Source organism: Monocercomonoides exilis (assembly GCF_001643675.1).
Source record: "Monocercomonoides exilis strain PA203 chromosome Unknown scaffold23-1346700, whole genome shotgun sequence".
NCBI lineage: Eukaryota > Preaxostyla > Oxymonadida > Polymastigidae > Monocercomonoides > Monocercomonoides exilis.
Window position 1 is genome coordinate 155881 of NW_027150568.1, and position 22490 is coordinate 178370.

The 22490-nt window shown below is 39.7% G+C and overlaps 6 protein-coding genes across 6 annotated transcripts; 3 read left to right on the plus strand and 3 right to left on the minus strand.

The window, feature by feature from the left end:
• Positions 1–506: 506 nt before the first annotated feature.
• MONOS_3516fu3517 (putative Hsp70 protein) lies at positions 507–8656 on the minus strand (the record flags this gene model as incomplete). The annotated part of the gene is made up of 9 exons (XM_067873522.1): positions 507–966; positions 1078–6078; positions 6273–6475; positions 6671–6865; positions 7067–7654; positions 7776–7924; positions 8055–8130; positions 8187–8546; positions 8638–8656. 9 exons carry the CDS (start codon positions 8654–8656, stop codon positions 763–765), a joined length of 6795 nt encoding a protein of 2264 aa, XP_067727083.1. The 3' UTR covers positions 507–762.
• A 23-nt stretch (positions 8657–8679) lies between these two features.
• Positions 8680–13222, plus strand: MONOS_3515 (Translation initiation factor 3 subunit B). The gene is made up of 6 exons (XM_067873521.1): positions 8680–8896; positions 8952–9126; positions 9185–9502; positions 9706–10227; positions 10465–11003; positions 11190–13222. The coding sequence occupies exons 1-6, from the start codon at positions 8700–8702 to the stop codon at positions 12592–12594; spliced, it is 3156 nt and encodes a 1051-aa protein (XP_067727084.1). The 5' UTR covers positions 8680–8699; the 3' UTR covers positions 12595–13222.
• Positions 13223–14419: 1197 nt separating this feature from the next.
• MONOS_3514 (uncharacterized protein) lies at positions 14420–19039 on the plus strand (the record flags this gene model as incomplete). The annotated part of the gene is made up of 2 exons (XM_067873520.1): positions 14420–18522; positions 18723–19039. The coding sequence occupies 2 exons, from the start codon at positions 14420–14422 to the stop codon at positions 18889–18891; spliced, it is 4272 nt and encodes a 1423-aa protein (XP_067727085.1). The 3' UTR covers positions 18892–19039.
• Positions 18942–20785, minus strand: MONOS_3513 (uncharacterized protein). The gene is made up of 2 exons (XM_067873519.1): positions 20308–20785; positions 18942–20256 (listed from the first exon to the last, which is right to left on the minus strand). The coding sequence occupies exons 1-2, from the start codon at positions 20476–20478 to the stop codon at positions 19303–19305; spliced, it is 1125 nt and encodes a 374-aa protein (XP_067727086.1). The 5' UTR covers positions 20479–20785; the 3' UTR covers positions 18942–19302.
• On the plus strand, positions 20595–21381 carry MONOS_3512 (putative lisH domain-containing protein FOPNL; the record flags this gene model as incomplete). The annotated part of the gene is made up of 4 exons (XM_067873518.1): positions 20595–20622; positions 20722–20871; positions 20931–21060; positions 21135–21381. The coding sequence occupies 4 exons, from the start codon at positions 20595–20597 to the stop codon at positions 21379–21381; spliced, it is 555 nt and encodes a 184-aa protein (XP_067727087.1).
• An 88-nt stretch (positions 21382–21469) lies between these two features.
• On the minus strand, positions 21470–22374 carry MONOS_3511 (putative peptidyl-prolyl cis-trans isomerase). The gene is made up of 4 exons (XM_067873517.1): positions 22237–22374; positions 21914–22171; positions 21769–21839; positions 21470–21716 (listed from the first exon to the last, which is right to left on the minus strand). Exons 1-4 carry the CDS (start codon positions 22355–22357, stop codon positions 21585–21587), a joined length of 582 nt encoding a protein of 193 aa, XP_067727088.1. The 5' UTR covers positions 22358–22374; the 3' UTR covers positions 21470–21584.
• Between the last annotated feature and the right edge of the window lie 116 nt (positions 22375–22490).

Sequence of the window (22490 nt, forward strand, 5' to 3'; positions counted from 1 at the left end):
TATCTGAATTTGAATGTTATTTCTGGAGAAACCATATCGATAAAGCCTATTGAAAAACAAGATGAGCCGTTCATTACATATTTTTTGCTGCATTATTGAAAGTAGAACGCAATGATTTATTCAACGATGATTTCAACAATGGCAGAACGCTGTAGAAAGACGGCTCATCGTTTCTTTTCAAAGATGGGTTAAAATGATATTTGAATGTTTCCGTTTTAATGAAGTTTTTTAAAAATCACATTGAAGGATTATCGCACTGAAACGTTGAGCATTTCGATTCATCTATAAATTCACTCTGTTGATAACAAATACACCAATTTGCTTCTTGTTCGGAGTCTTCAATATCAATCCCTACGTTGCTCATTACATCCTCCCTATTATTATTATTATTATTATTATTATTATTATTATTATTATTATTATTATTATTATTATTATTATTATTATTATTAGAAAAACAAATCATATCCTTTTAAAAAATAATGTATAGACAAATGAGTTTAACTAATTAACACTTTTACACATTAATGAATGCAAAAACTAAAAGCAATCAAAATAAAGAAGAGATATTGGCCTTATGAAATGTCTTTCATTGGGTAATCAATATGAAATGAGTGGAACGACGTTTTAATATGAAATGCTGCAAAAAAAAAATGTTTAATTTGCAATGAAATGAAACAAGTGAAAAGCAAAATCAAATGAAAAAGCCAAAATACAAAAGGAAAATTTGGGTAAATAAATGTTTTCTTTTAAATAAAAAACTTAGAAAGTGATATTTTGCTGAAGTTGTATATGTGAGTTAGGCTCCATCTTTTTGAAAAGCAACTTCAAATGCGAATTGTTAAAGGAAGATTGCATCGAATTCATGTCTGTCATTTCAGGCAGTGTAGCCATTGAGCAAAAATACGATGTTGCTGCATTCTCAATGGAATGCTCCTCATTCTGAAGCAAAGAAAGTACAGAATCCTAATAAAACATAGCAAGTGTGAACAAAATAAAAGAAAAAGAAAAGAAAGAAAGAATGAACGAATGATAGAAAAAGACTAATATAGAAACATTCGAATGATTTGTCCAAACCTCCAAGTTCCTCTTTGATTTCCTTTCGACTGCCATCACCACAACCTGGTTGTTCTCCGTGCTGATGCGTATGTCTGACTCAACCACGCCATCAAGCTCAACCACCACAACAACCTCCTCTTCCTTCTCACTCACCTTCGGCTCCACCTCCAAAATCTCAACAAAGCGCCCTGGATTCACAAGCACAGCATCTGCATCAGAGACACATGTTTGACTATCAGCTGAGGAATTAGAAGCAGAAGCAGAAGCAGTCGAAGAAGAAGAAAATGATGATGATCTTCTTGCCAGATACTGTTCAGCTATGTGCTGAGCTGTCTGAGCTGCTCTCTTCCTCGTCAGCGCCTGCAGCATATCTCTTCTCAGAACAAACATCTTCTTCACGATGGCATCTCTTGACTCACGCGCCTGCTCCCCAGCTTCATCACTCCGTTCTCTCTCATCGTGCCCGAATTGCACAAACGGTACTGTTTCCTTTGCCAATTGCATCAGACTTCTTTCACTCGACGCGTATTGCTGCTGCAGCAACGCCAGTTCAGCAGACGCTTCTTCTGCCTCTCTCGCAGCCTCGTCTGCCAGCTCCATGTTCTCCACTGCCCTCAGCTCTTCTTCTGTTGCATACTCAATCTCATCTGGAGCGCGTGATGATGTTTGTGATGCAGTCTCACCTGCACCACGACTCACTCCACTCTGTGAGTGCTGTGCTGATTGACGTGATTGAGAATGAGATTGTGTCTGTGTCTGTGTCTGTGTCTGTGATTGCTCCTCTTCTGCCTCTGAATGCTCACTCACCAACTTCTGCAGCATCCTCAAATCTGGCTCCTCTGGCGATCCAACCGCCCTCCTCACTGAAAGATCGCCTTTTGACCGTCTTGCTGAGAAAGACGGGAAATGCGACTGGACTTCGCCCCACGAGTCGTGCATTCCAATCAGATCGTCCACAAACGGCTGCTCTTTGTCTGCATATGAGACAGCCCCCACTGCTTTTCTGCTCTCTTCACTCATCTGCTCAATCTCGTCTGGATCTGCACACTCAAAACGGCGGGTGATCTGCCCTGGCTGAAGGGCTGGCCTTTTCTGTGTAAATATCTTTCGCCGCTGGGCTGTTGAGAGTGGCTGTGCTTCTGCTGAAGAGGATGTTTGCTTGGCTGTCTTTTGAGGAGGCGAGGGAGGACGAGGCGGAGTCAGCAGATTGCCATTTTGTGCTTCAGATGAGGCAGCAGATGCCTCAGGAGCCGTTTGGCTTGGTTGTGGAGCTGTTGGTGGATGAGATGATGTTGGCGATGAGGAAGCTGTTGAAGTGGAAGAAGAACCAGAACCAGAAGCAGAAGCAGAAGCTGGCTGTTGAGTTTCTGCTTTCTTCTTCTCTTCTTCCTGCAGTTGTGATTGCGATTGCTGTGATTGCTGTTGAGGCTGCGATTGCTGCTGAGTGCGGAAGATGGAGCGGTATCTGTTCCTCTCCATCACCAGCTTGTTCATATTTTCTGTTGTCAGACGGAGCGAATCGCAGGCTGCTTTGACGTCTTCCACAGAAGGAACAGAATGCATATCGATACAGTCATCTTGGGAGACGGTGGGTGGAGTGCTGGGCTCGGAAGAAGGAGGAGGAGGAGAGGAAGGAGAAAGAGAAGTAGGAGAAGATAAGGAATCTGGGGAAGAAGAGGAGGAGGAAGAGGAAGAAGATGATGATGATGGCTCTGTAGATGATGATGATAAAGAAAAGATTGAAGAAGAAGAAGAAGAAGAAGAAGATGCTGAAGATGATTCATCAGCAGGTTGATGATCATCTACTTCATGCACAGCATCTTTTGTGTCTGTTTTATTGCTCTCTTCTGAAGACGATGCATTTGAGCTGTCTGTTGTCTGCTCAGATGAAGGAGAAGATGAAGAAGCAGAAGAAGAAGAAGAAGAAAAAGAAGATTCTGATGAAGTTGAAGAGGAAGAAGGTGAAGAAGGTGAAGAGGGAGATGAAGAAGTCGAAGAAGAAGACGAAGAAGAAGTTGAAGCAAACAGTGTTGGATTCGTCCTCCTCAGCCTCGCAATCAGCTCCTGAATCGTCTTGTCCATCTCTATTGCCCTCGCCCTCGCAGCCTCAAACACACTCACCTCTGCCGGAAACATCGCTCTTAATGCTCCTATTCTTGCCTCCACACTCTGCGACCTCCGAATCACCCCCTCCAGATTGTTCTTCTGCTCCAGCAGCTTCCTCAGCTCCGTCCGTCTCTCCACCACAGGCGCTGTCCAGTCTCTTAAACTGTCCATTCTGAGGGCATATTCACTCGCCGGCAGCAGCGGCGCATCTGCCAGCCACGCCAGCGTCGCATCCAGCTTCGCTCGCAGCGCCTCTGCCTCCAAATGGCCCATGCAGCCGTCCATCCGTGTGCTGCATTCAGACAGCAGCTCGTAGCACAGCTGCTCCAGCGCATTGCGCGCGTTCTCGCTCTCCTTCGTCATCAAGTCCTGTCTCACCATCCGCACTTCCTCGTCTGCCCACAGCTGCACAAACTGGTGGGGCGTGCGGGCAGAGAACACGATGTGCTCCTTCGGCTTCACCCGCATGGCAGGGCGGGTGCTGTCGGTGCAGACGAAGGAGGCGAAGGAGGCGGTGGAGAGAGAAGGAGAGGGAGATGGAGACATCACAGGAGAGACGATTTGGCGCTGGTGGTAGTCAGATGTGGCAGCACTGGATGAAGGAGGAGGGTTGGATGAGAGGGAGGAGAGGGATGATAAGGAGGAGAGCATTGCAGAGGGATAGGAAATTGGGTTGGATCCAGAAGAAGAGGAGGAGGATGATGATGATGAGGCAGAGGAAGAAGGAGAAGGTTGAAGAGCAACCGAAGAAGTAGAAGGAGTGAGGCAGCTGAAAGAAGAAGAAGCAGAAGCAGAAGCAGCAGAAGCAGCATTGTCAGTGTCAGTGGTGCCGATTGATTCGAGGACGAAAGGCGAAGCGAAGGAGAAGATGCCATTGCTGTCAACATCAACAACAATGCCAGCCATATCAGCAGTGGCATTGCATTCGATGGAGATGACACTCAAACTGTGTGGATGGGCAAAGGAGTCATCCAACAAGCACATGCTGTGGTGGTGGCAGTGTGTGCTGCTCCCAACAAGAGAGGAGAGAGGGAGGTGGGTTGAAGAAGAAGAGGAAGAAGAGGAAGTAGAAGAAGATGTTGGGATGTGATCTTTGATTTCTGAATCTTCTTCAATCTTCTTTTCTTTGCCTTCGTCATTATCTTCTTTCACCTCTTTTTCTTCTTCTTCCATTTCTATTTTTCCTTCTTCTTTGTCTTCTTTTTCTTTTTCTTTTTCTTTCTCCTCGTTTTCTTTGTCTTCACTTGTTTCGATTTCCATTTCCTTTTTATTTGTTTCGTCTTCAATCTCTTCTTTTTTGGCTTCTCCTTTTTCTTCTTCTCCTTCTTCTCCTTTTTCTTCTTCTTCTGTTTCCTTCAACTCTGCCGAATTCTCTTCTTTCTCTTTCTCTTCAACATCCATCTTTCCTTCACTTTCTTCGCTCTTTTCTTCTTTTCCTTCCTTTTCTTCTTTTTCACCGTCTTCTTCTTTTTCTTCTTCCTTTTCATTTTCATCTTCTCCCTTTTCTTTCTCTTTTTGCCCTTCCTCTTCTTGTTCCTCGTTTCTGTTGTGTGACAATAAATCTTCCATCTCCATGTCTTTCTCTTCTTCTTCTTCTTCTTTCTCTTCTTTCTCTTCCTCACTCGCATTCAGTTTGTCTTTCTCTTCTTTTTCCTCTTTTTCCTCTTTCTTTTCCTCTTTCTCTTTCTCTTCGCTTGTTGTTCCTGCTTCTGCTTCCTCTGCCATCATTTCCCCCTGCTTTTTCTCACATCCATCACACAAGTTGTCTTCTTTCTCTTTCTCCCTCTCTTTCTCTTTCTCTCTTTCTCTCTCTTCTCCATCGCATCTCCCTCCTCCACACACCGCGCACGGATATCTTGCATCAAAGAACACTTGAATGAGTCTATTTCGATTGAGTCGTGGAGGATGAAGAAGATTGTGGCTGGACAGAGAAAGAGGAGGAGGAAGAGAAGAATCTGTGTGAAGAGCAAGCTTTGAAATTGGATAAGAAGAGGAAGAAGAGGAAGAGGTGGAGGAGGAGAAAGGCATTTGATTCAATGAAGAATCAGAAATATCCTCCCCTTTATCTTTCTCCTCTTTCTCTTTCTCTTTCTCTTTCTCTTTCTCTTTCTCTTTCTCTTCTTTCTCTTCTTTCTCCTTCTCCATTTCACTTTCATTTTCATTCATATTTTCGTTCTCTTTTTCCATCCTCTTCTCTTTTTGTTGTGTCTCTCTCATCTGCTGCTCATATTCTTCTTGTGCTCTGTCTCTCATGTCAAATCTGATTGTGTGGTGCGAAGGGAAGGGTGTGAAACGGGGGAAGGCTACAACGCATCTGCGCACTGGAAAAGAAGAAGAGGAAGAAGAAGAGGAGGAGGAGGAAGAGGAGGAAGAAGAAGGAGAAAGAGAGAGGGAAGAAAAGGAAGAAGACAAACTGGTTGTTGGGCAGGTGCATATGTGAGGATAAGAGACACGAGGACAAGAATGAAGAAGATGATGATTATGATGATGTTGATATGTGCTATGTTGGATGGAAGATAAAGAAGAAGATGAGGAAGAAGAGGAAGAAGAAGCAGATGAAGAGGAAGAGGAAGAGGAGGAAGAAGAAGAACATAATGAAGGTGATGTTATTTCGAGAGTGTCAGAAGAAGGAGATGAGGCGGATGTTAATGGTGAAATGGCTGTGAGCGAAGGAGATTCAGAAAGAGGAAGAGGAGAAGAAGAAGCAAATGGCATATCATTTTCATTGGAAGCGCAGTGAAAACAGAGAGACTCGAATGGATTGATCACAATTGATGAAGGAGGAGAAGAAGAGGAAGAAGAGGAAGAAGAGGAAGAATTAAGAGACAAAGGAAGAGAAGTTGGCTGATGGCGTTCTTCGTGTTCAGACTCGAAGACGTAAATGCTGTGTGGAAGAATATCATGAAGCTCAATCTGAATGAATTGAATGAAGTGAATAAAGTGAATAAAATCGAAAATGATTGGAAAAAATTATTAATCATCAAACACAAAACATTCGAATATCAAATAAAAGATGGCAAGAAACAAAGAAAAAGCAAAGAATAAACAGAACATCATCTTCATTCAAAAACAAAAGAAAGAAAATGACTTTATCTCACTCAACAAACAGTAGTTCTCTTCGGAATCTCCTCGTTGAGTGCTCTGTTAGCAGCAGCGATGGCCGAAGGCAGAGGAAGATGGCTGTTTGCTTCCTTTGCCTTCTGAATGGCCCTGTCCATTTCTAATTGGGCAGCATATCTTGCACAGCCCCAGGCAACAGACTCGGCGGCATTCAGTTTGTGTGAGAGAGGAGGCGACGAGGCAGAGAAAACTGATAAGGAAAAGAAGAAGAGGAAGAGAGAAGAAAGGAAGAGAGAAAGGAGATAAGGAATAAATAAGTGACGAATCGATTGTTAAAAAAAAAAAATAAAGAAGGAATTGAATAAATATGATGCCAACAGTTGGAAATAAAAATAAAAATAAAAGTTGAATGTGGTATGCAAAATCCAATGAACTTCAACAAAACCTTCTTTCAAGGCAGACTCCAACACATTCTGAAGGAAAGTTATTCGACTTGACGCTCCGACAACTTCAATCACATCCAAATTGATTGGAGAATTTGAAGAAGAAGAAGCAGAAGCAGATGATGATGATGAAGATGAAGTTGTTGTTGCTGTTGTTGAAGGTGATACAGCTGTTGCAGTTGCTCCTGGTTTTGCTTCTGAAAGGTGAGCAAATATTGAAAGGACGAACAAATAAATAACAATAAGTTCAAATTTCAAAAATCAATAGGAAAAAAAAATATCAAATTAAATTCACAATAAATTTTCTATTTCCTTTCAAACACTCTCAAAATACAATGAACTCCTCTAATCAACCCATCCTCTCCCATCCTCTCCCATCCTCTCCCATCCAATCAAACCTTCTCTGTGTCTCGCCAGATCCTCCCTAGTTCTCTGCACCACGCTCCTCACCTCCCTCTCCACTTCCTCTGTGATCAGCGCAACCATCTCCTCCCTCCGCATCGAGAACGACACATCCACCTCTCCCCCAAACTCCACCGTCTCGTTCGCCATCGGCGTCGTCGACAGCATCCGCTTCATCGCCTCTGCTGCCCTCTCCACTTTCATCGCCATCCGCCCGTCGCTCTCACTCAGCGCGGCCTGCTCTGGATGCTCCTTTCTCAGTGTCTCCATCAGCCGCTCCCGCACTTTCTCGGTTATCCGGTTCCCGCTCACCAGCTGGCTCCACTCGTGGCTCAGCGTCTGGATCTTCAATGTCTTCTTCTCTTTGCTGCTGCCGTTATTCTCCTTCTCTCTATCTCTGTCTCTTTCTCTTTCTCTATCTCTATCTCTTTCTCCATTTCCGCCTTCTGCCTCGTCTGTCTTGCACGACAGCTCAAACACAGAAAATTGGAAGCCGCTTGAGCCAAAGTCAGCAATTGCCAACGTGACACTCTTTTTTTGGTTGAAAAGGCTGGTCATCTGACTGAATCCATACGATATTGCACCTGGTTATTAATTCAATATCAAGCATTCGACAAATTTTCACAAAATGAACAAGAAGAAAAAACAAGATATTTGGCAAATGCTTATTCTAAAAAAAGATGAAATCATGTTAAAAGTGTATACTTGCAGTTGTGTCATGCAGAATGGCAAGCAAATCCACAGCTGCAATGGAACAAGCAGTAGCGAGCGATTGCTTTTGTGATTGAACCCAAAAAATGGGAGCGTTGAGCACAACTGCAACTCGTTGCATTTGCGTTAGCGACTCAGCCTCACTTCACAGAATCATTTTTTAAAATATTATTCATTAACATTTTCAAAAAAAGGTTAATCATTTGAGGAGAATGGAACATTAAAAAGGATCGGGAAAATTGACAAAAAATGTACTAAAACAATAAAGCAAACGGTGGTATTTGTGTAAATTCTGGTGGAATATCTCCTGGATAATTTGAACTCTGAATCAATTTCCTCAAAAAAGATGCTAAAATAATATCAGGGGAAAAAAGTAACATTCATCTTCAACTGATAAAGATTAACCTGTTAATTGCTCAACGGAGAATGTTGTCATTTCTCCTGTTTTTCCATATTGAACTTTAAAAGTGGGTTGCTCCAATCTATATCGATCGTGAAACAATTCCAATCGTTTTGTTGCAGAATTTTTGTATTTTCCTATTTTCTGTTTCAAGGATGAGACGGCTGATTGACGTTCCGATTGCGAGCCAATTATTCTATCTCTTCCAGAGAAAAATATGCTTGTAGGAGTTGATCTTTTTCTTTCTTCATTCAAGGCACAAGAGACAAAATCACGTACATCAACTGGAACTTGGTCCGCATCGAAGAATGTTCTCATTGGAGCAAATACAATGCTATTATGCGTTCCGAAATCAATTCCATATGCTGAACAATTTTTAATTCAATTAAATTTTATACAGATAGCAACAAATTTAATATTTCAATTCATGAAAAATTAAGAAAATAATAATCATACTTTTCCTGGGTTGAAGCATTTTGAGATTCTATGATTTGGTTAATGGTAGTGATCAAGAGAAAATGACAGAATCAGTCGAACCTATCTGGGATGAGGCAGATCCCCGTCTTAATTTTGAGAATACCATAGCAGTTATGAACTTGCCAATTATTGACAAGAATAAGGAAGCAAGTTTTCATTTATATCTGAGAAAAGTGGCAGGAGAGATTCCAGTTCATTCTATTGAGCTTCCTTTCACCGAAGAAAATAAATCAAAAGGGTACTTTTATTTTACATGTGAAGTAGTTTTTTATATTTTGATTAATTATTATTAGAATTGCAATTATAACATTTAATTCAAAAAAAGAGGCAGCTGAAGCATTGAAGAAATATCATCTCAAAACCGTTGGGAAAAACACGTTCAATGCATATAGCTTTACCAACTTTCTGAAAGTTCGTTCGGTTCCAGAAGAATTTGTTGAGCCAGAATTCCATCCATTCACACCAATAGTTTGATTTGTTTCTTTTGTTTGTTTTTTGCAAGATGATGCGCTTTGATTTACCTCAGCCTGAATTGTCGTCATGGATGTGTGACTCATTTGCACGTTCGCAATATGTACTTGTTCATCAGGGAGGCATCAAGATTGACAGTTTTGATTCAATAAGAAAGCGCCAACCTGTTGCAGAATGTTCAAATACTGCACGTGGAAATTCTCAGTATTGGTCTCCAAACGGCTTGTTTCTTGGGGGTAGCTCACAAGATGGAGTTATTATTCGAGGAGGTCCAAATTTTGATGTATTATACAATTTTCCAAATCCAAATCCGGGACAAAAAATGTTCTTCCAATTTGGCGGAAAAGAAAAACATATTCTGACTTGGGCACCTGTATGCACGATGATTTTTTAACTTATATTTTATATTTCTCACAATCACTTGCATTCAAATTATTTTCGACGATTTTTTTATTTTGAATTAATTTTTTTGATGCAATCGAAATTTTATATTTTGCTTTTGCATATGAAATTAATTTCTTTAACTCTTTTGTTCATTTTATTAATTTTTTTATTCATTCTCCATTTCCAACCCAGACTCATGTTCTTGACAAAAAGAAGTATGTTGGAAAGCCTATTATATGGCGATTCGAGCCACTTGAGCGCTTTGAGCTTCCGATTGAGGTGGACATGCGCATTAATCCGATCTACTGGTCATCATGTGAGCGCTACTTTGCATATGCCGAAGACGAGACGCTGAGGATCATGGAGTTTCCAAGCATGAAATCGACTTATTTACAAGTCCCGCGTCTGCAGAATGTGCTGAGCTGGTCTCCAACAAAGCCATACCTGGCGCTGTGGACGAAAGGCAAGGACATGCCATCGCAGGTGAAGATTCTGAATGCGAAGACGATGAACTTCGAGCAGGTGAAGCAAGTGTTTGATGCATCGTCCATCAGATTTTCGTGGTCGCCGGCAGGTGACTACCTGGCAGCGATGTGTGTGCTGACGATGAAGAAGAAAGTTGCTTGCACGTTGGAAGTGTTCAGGTGCAAAGAGAAGAATATTCCAGTCGACACACTGGAGCTGAAGGAGCATGCAAGAGCATTCGAATGGGAGGTTTGAAATTGGATTTTGATAGAAAGTTAAGAGAAAGAGAAGGAGGTGAAGGGGAAGGGGAAGGGAAAACTGTCATTTCTTCTATGAATGAAGAGTCTTCGTATTTGTAATATTATATTAATGTTTATTTGTTACAATGTTTTTGTTTTATTATTTTAATTGTTGTGCGAATTAATCCTCATCACAATAATAATATCAACTTTTCTTTCATTCTCTTTCATTCTCATCCTCATTCAGGGCAAAGGCGACCACTTTGCACTTCTTGTGGGAGAAGAGCGCCGTCCAGCGACAGTCATCTACTCAGTGAAGAAGACAGGAACCATCGAGAAAGTCGCAACACTCGATGCTCGCCAGTCTAACTGCATTGTCTGGTCACCAACTGGAGAAAACCTGGCGATTGCTCATTTGGGCGACCCCCAGCGCAACCAGAACGGGACAGGTGTGGTTGAGATCTACAACGTGGGGCTGAGGCAGAAGATCGGCTCTATTCAGCACCCTCTGGCCACGCAGATGGAGTGGGACCCTTCGGGAAGGTTTCTGGCAGTGAGTGTGCAAGGCTCACAGGATGCATCAGCATATTCCATCTACAACTGGAAGTGCGACACTGTTTATGAGTCGCCTCTGATTGCCAGTCTGACGTGCTTTTCGTGGAGGCCGCTGCTTCCGCCGATCATTTCGCATGAGAAGCTGAAGGAGTTGGACAGCAGAATGGACAAGATTGCGAAGAGATTCGCAGAAGAAGACAAGAACGAGCTGATGACGGCAGAGTCAAGAAAGTGTGTGGTTGAATGGACATATTGGTGATTGTTGTGGTTTTTATTGAAATGTATAGAAATATTTTTCGTTTAATAACTTGATTGTATCCAAATTGCATTTAAATGATTTATCAAATTTTTATTTTATTTTCATTTAATTTTCATATTCTTCTGCTGTTGTCTTTTTATCTTCTTGATCTAAAAAAGAGTGAAAGAGAGAGTGGAAAAGAAGAAGTCATATGCGGAGTGGAGGAAAGCCACCGAAGAATATGCCGCCAAAATGAAGGTGCTTTTGGAGAAAGCGGGCATTGGAATGGAAGATGATGTGCAGGTGATGGAATATGAAGAGGAAATACTGATAGAGTCACTGGAGGAAGGCAAAGAGGAGAAGAAGGAAGAGGCAGAGGAAGAAAAAGAGAAGGAGAAAGAGAAGGAGAAAGAGAAAGAAGGCGCTGAAGACGTAGCAGCTGAAGAAGAGAAAGGCAAAGGAAAACAAGATATGCCACTGAAGCTGAAGAAGAAAAGCGAGAAAGAAGAGACGCCAGCTGTGCAGAAACCTTCGATGGCCGATCAACCAGGCTCAATTTCTATCACTTCTCCATCTGCTTCTGCTTCATCATCATCATCTTCTTCTTCTTCTTCTTCTTCAGAGTCTGAAGCACCAGCAGAGCCGAAGGAGAAGACGTTTGCAGAAATGTTGAGAGAGAAGCGGATGCAGAGGATGGCAGAAGAAGGAAGAGGAAGCGGCGGAATGGGCGAAGCTGTTTCAGCTGGGCAGCCAATTAACTTACTTGACTTTGCCGATCCAGCGCTGCCGGTGAAGAAAGGGAAAGGAGAGAGGAAAGTGATGACGCCGGAGGAGAAGAAGAAGAGGGAGGAAGAGAAGAAGAAGAGGAAAGAGGAGGAGAGGAAGAAGAAAGAGGAAGAGGAGAAGAAGAAGAAAGAGGAAGAGAGGAAGAAGAAGGAAGAGGAGGAGAGAAAAGCGAGAGAAGAAGAGGAAAAGAAGAAGATAGAGGAAGAGAAAGAGAAGAAAAGAGAAGAGAGTAGGCAGAGGTTGTTGGAGAAGAAGAGGTTAAAGCAGCAAAAGGAAGAAGAAGAGAGGAAGAAGAAAGAAGCAGAAGAAGCAGCTGCAAGAGAGATAGAAGGAGCAGACAAGAAGAAAACAGAAAAAGTAGAGAAAGAAGAGAAAGTGGAGAAATCAGAAAAAGCAGAAAAGACAGAAAAGGTAGAAAAAGCAGAGAAAACTGAGAAAACAGAGAAAGTTGAAGCAAAAGAAGCAAAAGCGGCTAAGCCACTGTCGAGAATGGAGCAGATAATGTTAGAAAGAGAGAGGAAGGCGAGAGAACAAGAGGAAGCGAGGAGGAAAGCGGAAGAGGAAGAAGAAGCGAAGAAGAAGGAGGCAGAGAACAAGAAGAGTGCAAAGAAAGAAGGAGGAAACAAGAAGGAAGCGAAGAAAGAGACAAAGAAAGAAGCAAAGAAAGAAAAAGAAGGAGTTAACAAGAAAGAAGAGAAGAAGGAGGAAAAGAAAGAAGAAAAGAAAGAAGAAACTGCAAAGCCTTTATCAAAAATGGAACAAATCAAACTAGAAAAGGAAAAGAAAAAGAAGAAGTAATTCTTTTTCTTTCTTTCTTTTTTTTTCATTTTATTTTCCATTTTTATCAAACTAGTTATCCTTTCATAAACATATTTCCTTCCAATTGTTTTGCTTTTTCTTCTTTATTTTCATTTCATTTCAATTGAAAACTCCGACTTCATCTTCTTCATCAAAAAAAAAAAAAAAAAAAAAAAAAAAAAAAAAAAAAAAAAAAAAAAAAAAAAATAGAACATCAAAGTTCTCTTCATTTTGTTTTGCGACAAATTTTAAAGAAGTCACAAAACAAACGAATTTATCTGAAATCTTTTGAAATATCTCTCGAAATAATTTAAGTAAAAAAATATCTTCAGAGAAAACATTTAATTGCAGTGCAAGGGCATTGTCATTCTTGTCTTTAAGCGATATGAATATCCGGAAAAGACAGAAACAATGCAAAATATTTAGACTTTATAAACTTGTCAAAACATACATCAAAGTTCATGTCAAATAAAGAAAAGCAAAAATAACAAAATAAAAGTTAATTGTAATCTTAAAAAAAGAAGTTGAAGGAAAGTTAAAAGAAAAAGAAATAATAAAAATCAACAATTGTCTTTTCCGCAGCAAACATAAATTCAATAAATGAATAACAGCCATGAAAAAAAATAAAGAAGCAATAAAAAATCAAAACATAACGGATTAATTAAATATTTTCGAATATCAATCAAACTATTAACAATTAAAAGAGTGAATTTTTTTCAAAAATAATCATGAATTAATTTTGTTATTCACCGTTTTACTTTGAAGTTGAAAATCTAAAATAAAGAGCAGGGACTCGTCGTTGATATAATTCATATTCTGGATATTTTCCCTTCGTAATCTTTTCTGTAAACCATGTCGACCCAACGAATAAAGAAGACAACAGAAACGGTCCAATAATTGTCCAATTAAAAATGTTCTTTGAAGCTGATACAGAAAATAAATAGAGAATCCACCACTGCATCTGTTCAAAAACAAAGTTTGGATGACGGCAATATCTGAATAATCCTGTTTCGCAAAATTGTGCCCGTGGTGTGCGACCATTCAAAAGTTCTTTTTGTTTCTTTTGATGAAAATTCCATTGTTGTTGATCCGCTATAAATTCTCCAAACAGTGAAAATGCAAATAATGAAGCCAAAATGTAATCAATTTTGTGCAACGGCAATTTGCTATCTGAAATTATTTGCATTGGAAATGTAATCGAACATATCAAATAACTCTGATAAATGCAAATAAATAGAACATGGAAAAACTGCCACAGCAAAGGATGCATTTTCTTCCTGAGAATTGCCCAACGATAATCTTCTCCTCCCTTTTGATATCCACCTTTACGCGCAAAGTTAAACGTGAGACGGATGCCCCACAATGCTATCAATAAAGTGCACAAATTTGTTCGCGGATCTGCAAAATGTTTTCCAATTGCATAAATTAAACAGTATATGACAGGAGAAATTGACCATGATCTATCAATCCACGAATAATTATTGGTAATTAAATCCAATGTAAAGGCTGCAACAGATGTTGCACTCGCTAATTTCAATGTAGTTCTTAAGGAGGCACCGATTTGAATAAGCATATTATCAAAAACTTTAATCTTGGTAAAATTGATCAAAAAATAATGAATAAACATGTTTTCTATCGAAAATGAACAATAGTGAACGTTCCACATTTTTCTTGATCAACCTATAATTGTTCCAATTTTTATTTGTCCAAAATAACAAGTGGAACGTTTTTTAATCTTTTTCATTTATGTCGACCCTTTATAATGGAATTATGTTCTTCTTTTTATCCTCTTTTTGTGTCAATAGATGAGTTCCTTTTAATAATTATGAGGTGCCGCTTGCTAACAGGAAAGGACTTGTTGAATCCTTTGGTACAGAAAATTTTGTTGCCTTTTAGAGATGCTGAAACATATTTACAAACAAAATCGAAACTTGATGTGCAATATATTTTATCAGACAAAATCTTATACGTCCATCCTTTTGCTCAACTTTCATATTTGCGTGAAATGTTCACAAGATTGGTGTTTCGACTTGTTCTTTCCTGGAAAGTTTCAGACAATAAATCATTACCATTTTATCGATTGGTTGAGTTGATGGCAACTTTAATCTCGTGCACTTTGCCTAACTCCAAAAAGATAAATGATTCAGTGGATTTTCAGAATTCAACAAACTATTGCAAACAATTTCCAATTATTTCGCCATTACTCCTAAATCCTGTTCTTCGTGGAGTCCCTTTGCTTTCTTCCGTGCATTCACGTATTTTGTTGTTTATATATTCCCTTGCTATTACTAAAGCTGCACATAGAAATTGCAGTGAGCTCATTTCCTATGTGTCTTTAACGGAAGAGAAGCCACTTCAGACATGCGAGCCATATAGCGATCTGTTTCACTCTTCACTTCTATTTTACTCTCAAATTCATCCCTTCTTATTTTCAGTTGTGCAAAATACAACTTGTTATATTCCACATTCGGATGAGTTGCGACATCTTTTTATAGTATTCGAAAGTCTTCTTCTGAGTGTAAAGCCGGAAGTACTGCAGACAGCTGCACACACTTCACTGGCTTCTTCTGCTTCTTCTCTTCGCTCTCCTCTTTCTCTGCGTGCAGACACAAAATCTGGCCCTTTTGCATCAGCGCTCCTGCAAAAGCAGATCAGCAAGCTGCAGGCGATGCTGCAAACGCATCAGGAGAACAAGAAAGAGAGAGAGCTGAAGGCGATGACAATACGCAGCTACAGCAACACAGAAGCCATGACCGAGCTGATGAACTCTCTGAAGCCCCGCGATCGCAGCCTGTTTCGCAGAAAAGAAGACTTTGCCTCGCTTTCGAAGCAGATTGATGTTCTATCACTGTTTTGTGACGGCAAAGGGGGAAATGACTCGACTGATGATGAAAAAGTCTCAACTTCCTCTCTTCATACAGAAGGATTGCATCATCAATCACCTGTTCATTTGCCTCCAGCTGCATTTGACATGAAAGCTGACGATCTTCTTGACTCAGATCTGCTGCATTCGACATCCTCTGGCATTTCAAATGGTTCTGATGGTACTTCTAATCTACCGTTCTTATCAACATCGCCATCCTCTTCTTCTTCCTCTTCTTCTCTATCTTCCTCTTTCTCAGCATCATCGCTTCATTCTTCTGCCATTCTTCCTTCTCTTCATCTGTCTAACTCGTCTTTTCTGTTGCCTTCATCATCTTTCACATCTGATGAATATTTCATTCAAACAGAAGATGTTACTCCACAAGTGTTTTCATCAAAGAGCAGACAAGAAGATGAAGAATACCTCTCTTTTGAGCAGTTTTGTGCACAACGCGAAAAAATCTCTTCTTCCTCCTCCTCCTCTTCTTCTTCTTCTTCTTCTTCTTCTTCTTCTTCTTCTTTTGAGATTTCTATGCAAAAAGACACTTCACATTCTGTTTCTGTCAAATCTACTTTTTCACCAGAAAACAATGTTTTTTCGAACAATCACTTCTCAAAGCCAACCAAACGAACAGCTCATTCAGAAATAAATGATTCAATTGATGAAAAGGAAGAAAGTGCACAAAAAGGAAAGAAATCTATTAAATCTTCATCAGTTTTAGCTTCTTCATCTCAATCGTCTTCCTCTTCTTCTTCTTCTTCTTCCTCTTCCTCTTCCTCTTCCTCTTCCTCTTTCTATCTGACAGAAGCATTGAGCCATTCATCCATCACACCATATCTCCACAGGATGTTATCTCTGCACAAATCACAGCTTTCTCGAAAGATCTTCTCAAATGACGTGTTTGTGGCTGAAGCAATGCTCATTCCTGGTTGGATGATAGAGAAAAGGGAAGAGGAGGAAAAGAAAGAGAAGGAAGAGGAGAAAGAGGAGAAGGGGAAGAAGGGGAAGAAGCAACAGACAGAAGATTGTCACAGAAGCAGCGGCAATGAAATGAATGAGCAGCCATTTAGACAGCTAACACCATTGGCAACTGGTTCAGATAAAAACAATTCTTCTTCTTCTTCTTCTTCTTCCTCTTCCTCTTCCTCTTCTTCCTCTTCCTCCTCTTCCTCTTCCTCCTCCATTCAACCCTCTCACCCAATCAACTTCTTTGACCCCAAAAGGGATGATTTGTGTGTCTCCTCATTCATCCCCTGCCAAACCCCTCGTCTGCTCCTCACCCGAAACCCTTCTCTTTCTGAGCTGTTATCCTCAGAGCAATCAACACTCAAGCCTTTTCTTTCTCATTGGAACACCTCTGAAATCATTCATGTTCCTCGTTTTCTGTCTCCTTTTGCTTCTCCTCTGTCGCATCTGGTTGCTCTTCTTCTTTCTTCTCTTTCTGTTTTTGATGTGCCATTGAAAAAAACAGTATCAAATTCTGATTCTTCCTCTTCCCCTTCTTCTTCTCCTTCATATTCCTCCTCCTCCTCCTCTTCTTCTTCTTCTTCTTCTTCTTCTCTTTCCCTTTCCCTTTCTCATCTTCTCCCCTCCATTCAGACACAAATCTCTCTCTTTCGCGAGCTCAAACATTTTGCTTCTTCTGATCCATCTTCTTTTCTGCTTCAGATGTCCCTGCCTTTCTGTTACATTGTTGCACTCTTAGGGAAATTGAGTATACGCAACACAACAATATCCTCTTCGTCTTCTTCTTCTCCTCATCCTTTTTCTTCTTCTTCCTCTTCTTCCTCTCTATCTTCTATTTCATCTCCCATTGAATTCATCGAATTTGGCCTGGCATTTTCGAATTGGCAGTCGCTTTTTCTGTCTCTTGCGCCTTTTGTGGCTGCTCCTCTTCCGCTTTCTCTATTCACTTTGGATGGGATGAACGCGATGCTTCATTCAAAACAGAAGTTGGGTGAAGAAATGATGACGAATATGATGACGATAATGATGATGCAAAGAGGGCAAAGTGTTTATGACGGTGCAGAATCAAATTCTTCTTCTGCTGCTGCTTCTTCTGCTTCTACTTTTCATTCTTCTTCTTTCTCTCCTTTCTCTTCTTCCTCCTCTTCTTTTCCTTCTCCTCTTTCTCTGTCAGATCTCCTGAACAACATCAACACCACAGTCACATCTTCTCCTTCTCTCCTGAAAACTCCAATTTTTATGTACTTTCTTCTTCACTCGCTTGTTCCACTGACTTCAATGGACCGTCCATTCAAAACACAAAACAGCTCAAATGAATCTCAGACAGGTGTTTGTCAGTCAGATGGGGTGAACGCTTCTTCTGATGCAACTTCTGTTAATGTTCAACAAGGAAACATGAATAATTCTCAATCTACTTTAGAAACATCATCTTCTTCCTCCTCTCTTTCTTCTTCTTCTTCTTCTCTTTCCTCATCATCTCAATCGTATCAACCAAACAGCAGCATTTCAGGGCACAGCATTGTCTACCACGTCACCTTCCTTTCAATGAAATGGCTGTCCATTCTCTCAGAAAACATGTCCTTTGAGCATTCACCTCGCGCATCTCACTCAAACAAGTCCCAATCAACCAGATCTGACTCTCTTCCTTCTTTCTCGTCCAATCGCGAATTCTTCTCATTTCTCTCTTCCTCACTCGAATACACTTCATCCCCCTGGCACAACACACAGGCATCGGCACAGCTGCTCTGTTCTTTCCTCAACGGCATCTTCATCACCCACCCTTCCTTCATCTCCTCCCTCCTTTTAACACATTCTTTCTTCACTGAGTCGCTTGTCCGCTGCTGTGTGGAGAGCATCCCCACGTTTCACGTGTCTCTTTCTGCCCTGCCCTTTCTGCTGAGAGATTTGGAAGACACAAAGAGAAAGATCCTGTCTCAGCTCAATTACACTCCCAATCCCAGTTTGTCTTCAAAGGAGCAGCTGTTGAACCAGCCGTCGGTGCTGACAAATCTGATCGAATGGAAAAACTTTTCGGAAAAATTGAAGCTGTTTTTTGTGCTGCTCTCGGAACTTGTGGCAAAATACCCGATGAAATCGAAGTGTGCTAGCGAAATAAAAATTGGAAGAATCAATTTTTTTTTATGAATTTTATGAAAGAGAAATTGGATTGTTATAAAATTGTTTATCTTCTGAACGTTATCTTTTTCGTTTATTTATATTTCTTTATTATCTTATATTTCTTTTTCTCTTTTGTATTTAATTCTTTCTTTCTCTCTCTTTTTTTCTTTCTCCATCAAAGTCTGGAAATCTGCCGAAGTTCACTCGAGTTCTACAAGACCACCAGAACTGACACACCCTCCCAATATCTGAGCGATTTCGACATTTCTGACTCTCTCAAAGTGATCACTCAAGTCTTCCCTTCTGTTTTGCAGCTGCTTCCTCAGTCAATAAGCCGCTCGTTGAACTGAAACTGATGGTTGAATAAATTAATTAATTAATTAATAAAAGCGAAAAGAGAAATGTTGAAGTGAATTGTTGTTTTTATTTGATTGTGTTTTTTAAGAAAAAATGAAGTGAACATTTCTGTTTTGTAATGAAAAAGAAGTTCGGATAAAATCCAAGTCATTTGCACCACCAAAAGGAAGAGATAAAAGAGTTCAAAAGATAAGTCGAAAGCCAAGAATTAAAGAATATAACATGAGCTCTAGCATCGGACATTGTTTGAAAAGAACTGGTAAGTGAAGAGATGAACATCAACCTTGAAACAGAACAAAACAAAATCGAACACATAAAAGCAATATTAAAAAAATACAACGAACCACAAGCAGAAATGTGAGTAAAGATAAATAGAAAAGAAACAGAACGATTTTGTGATGTGTTCATTGCTCATCGTCCATCAGCACTCCATCATCTCCGTCTCCTTCATACCCTTCTCCTCCTGCACTAAACCCTTCTTCCTGCTCCATTCCTTCCATCCCTTCCATTCCTTCCATTCCTTCCATCTCTTCATCCAGTTCTCGGCTCATGTCCTGGTCATATTCCTGTTCAACATCACCTTCTTCTCCTTGCAATCTCTCCAGCTGCTTCTGCTGCTCCATCGCTGCAAGCATCGCTTCCTCTTCTTCCTGAATCCTCAGCTCGTTTTTGCCTCCAGACGACCCAACGGCAAACGTCCCCACATCTGTGATGCTGTTCATCAGATCTTCTCCTTCAATATACCCCATCTCCTCATCTTCTTCGCTCCTTCCTTTTCTCTTCATTGCTGCCCTCATCTCGTTCCGTCTCTCCGCTGCTGCAGCAAGAGCTTCATAGTCTTCAGTATCAATCTCTTCTTCTTCTCCTTCAACATTGAATGGATCAGAACTCTTCAGTTTTGCGGGAGCAGAAGCAACACCTATTGACTCGTCATAGTCCCCTTCGTCATTCTCTGAATCAGCTGTAATACGGCGTATGCTTGGTTCTTTGGATGATCGAGTTGTAACTCTCGTTCCATATTCAATTTGGCACTGTTTAGTTGCTTCCAAATCTGGATCATCTTTCTCGCAAACAGCTTCATCGGGTGATCCGATAGTTGTTTTTTGATTTTTCACTGTTTCGTTTAAGACTTCATCAAGTAGTTGTTTTAAAACTTTTGGTTCAATAAAGTCTGGAAGAAGACTGGGACTTTTGATTGGAGCATCAGGAGGGAGAAGAGTTTTAATTTGCAGTGAAATGGATAATAATATATCTTGAAGAAATGATGTGATCCCAAGTTCATCAAGATTAAGATCTGTTATCCTTTCTTCTTCTGATGCGTTAACTGGAGCAAGTTTTGATGAATTTAATGACATCCACTTAAAGTTTTCAAAATTATAAAAGAGAACAATAAATGAAAATCAATATACCGATTCTCCATCCCATGAGCCCAAAAGATAATACAGATATTCAATTGGATTTTCTGGCTGGAACTGATAGAGTCTGGAAAGAGCCGTTGTAAAAAGTTGCTCAGTTATCGTTGTTGTGAGATCCATTTCCCAACCAAACAACGGGGCATCATCAGAATGGCTATTTGTCATTTAGCTAACGGATTTCAGATTTAGTATGGTTGTTTTATTTAATGTTATGGAAACGATTTTTGAACAATTTATTCGAAAGCTTCAGGTTATTGAAGGGAAAATATTCTTTTTAGAACATGTCTACTGTGGAAGCTCTTAAAAAAGGTTGAATTTTACAAGACCTAATCTTTGGAAGCATCAAATTTTAATTTTTGTTAAAAAAATATATTTGATTTTTTTATTTTAATTTTTGTTGATAATTAGCTCTCAATGGGCGCTTAGAGGAAAATGGTGCCTTACAAAAGTTGCGCGCACAAATCAGAGCTGAAATTTTTAAGGTAATAAATGATTCAGAAGAAAAAAAGCCTCCAACTGTAACTGCAGAACAGTTTCTTATGAATGAACTTATAAGAGGTAATTTTAAAAGACATTTTCGATTTTTAAGAATTTAGCTCAACTTCTATAAAAATTAGATTATTTAAAATGTTCAGAATTAGATCAGACGCTTCAAGTGTTTATGCCTGAATCTGAGCAACCGGAAGGTCCAATTGATCGTTCATTTCTTCGTAGAGAGCTTGGACTTCCTGATGATTCAAGTGACAGGTGTGTTATTTGTTTTTGAAATGTTCATCCTTATGTTTTCTTTTGTTAATAATTATTAACATTTTTTCATTCAGGCCTGTTCTTGAATCGTTAATTGCTCTTATTCGTTCATTAAGAATTCCACTGTCAAGTCAGCCTCAACCGTCTGCATATCAGTCATCTGCATATCCTTCAACAGCTCCGGTATTACCTTACCAAATGCAATTCCCTGCAACTCCAGACGTTCAATCTCAGCCTCTTCAGCATCTTCAAACAGCTCCAATGCTTCACTATCCTTCGACAGATCCACGCTCACAACACATAATTCAAGAAGCAAGATGAAATGTGGTAGCTCTTCTTTTTTTGCCTTTTTCACATCGCACGTCATTCCACTTCAAATTATTAAATTTTTTAACAAAAAAACAAATCATTTTTATTTGAAAGATTTGAAAAAATTATATTTTTTGGCGAATGAAAGTAAAGAAAGATAAATTTATACGCGATAGATTGTGCACAAAAAAGTTCAAATTTTCGAGGTTATTAACTTACAATTCACTATCGGTGAGTTCTCCACTTTTAACAATCTTAACATCCTTCACTGGACGATCATTTCTTCCTGTTGGATTTGTTTCAATCTTTTTCACTACATCCATTCCAGAAACAACTTCTCCAAAAACCTTCAAAAATCAATACAAATAAAATTTAATATTTTAGGAAAAAAAAACATACGACGTGCTTTCCGTCTAACCATGGAGTTGCAGCTGTGCAAATGAAAAATTGGGAACCATTTGTGTCGGGTCCTGTCAAATTGTAAAGTTAGAACATAATAAGATGGAAATTGTTGCAAATTAATTATGAATAGTTGTTGGCAAACCTGCATTAGCCATTGAAAGAGTACCTGCTCCAAAATGTTTAATCTTGAAGTTTTCGTCAGCAAAACTACGTCCATAAATGCTCTTTCCTCCTCTTCCATCTCCAGATGTGAAATCTCCTCCTTGGATCATGAATCTTGGAATGACGCGATGGAATTTGCTTCCTTCATATCCAAATCCCTTTTCTCCTGTAGCAAGTGCTCTAAAGTTTTCGACTGTTTTTGGTACGGTTTTTCCATATAATCCAAGAACAATTCTCCCTGAAGTAAATAATGAACAAAATGAATGAACAAAAAAATACAGCAAAATCAAAGTAATTTTTAACCTGCAGGCTTTCCTCCGATTTCAATATCAAAATAAACTTTATTAGTAACTTCGCGAAGGGCCTCTTGCTTAACGCATTGGGTCAATCCAAAAAAGATTCCGAACAAAAACGCTTTCCACATATTTGAATGTTATAATGCCTATGATCAATTTTGATCACACAAAGAAAAGAATCAGTAACAAATAATATTTATCAAATTGCATAAGCTATTAGCTGAAGAAAATAAAAAGAGAATAATCGAAATAATTACTACC

Bases quoted from the DNA above. Each gene is read 5' to 3' on its own strand.
- MONOS_3515 (XM_067873521.1), top strand. From the start codon at position 8,700: ATGACAGAATCAGTCGAACCTATCTGGGATGAGGCAGATCCCCGTCTT. The intron at 8,897-8,951 runs GTACTTTTATTT...AATTATTATTAG, and splicing joins GAAGAAAATAAATCAAAAGG to AATTGCAATTATAACATTTA. The intron at 10,228-10,464 runs GTTTGAAATTGG...ATCCTCATTCAG, and splicing joins CAAGAGCATTCGAATGGGAG to GGCAAAGGCGACCACTTTGC.
- MONOS_3513 (XM_067873519.1), bottom strand. From the start codon at position 20,478: ATGACAAATAGCCATTCTGATGATGCCCCGTTGTTTGGTTGGGAAATG. The intron at 20,257-20,307 runs GTATATTGATTT...GAAAACTTTAAG, and splicing joins GCTCATGGGATGGAGAATCG to TGGATGTCATTAAATTCATC.
- MONOS_3511 (XM_067873517.1), bottom strand. From the start codon at position 22,357: ATGTGGAAAGCGTTTTTGTTCGGAATCTTTTTTGGATTGACCCAATGC. The intron at 22,172-22,236 runs GTTAAAAATTAC...TATTTACTTCAG, and splicing joins AATCGGAGGAAAGCCTGCAG to GGAGAATTGTTCTTGGATTA. The intron at 21,840-21,913 runs GTTTGCCAACAA...ACAATTTGACAG, and splicing joins TCTTTCAATGGCTAATGCAG to GACCCGACACAAATGGTTCC.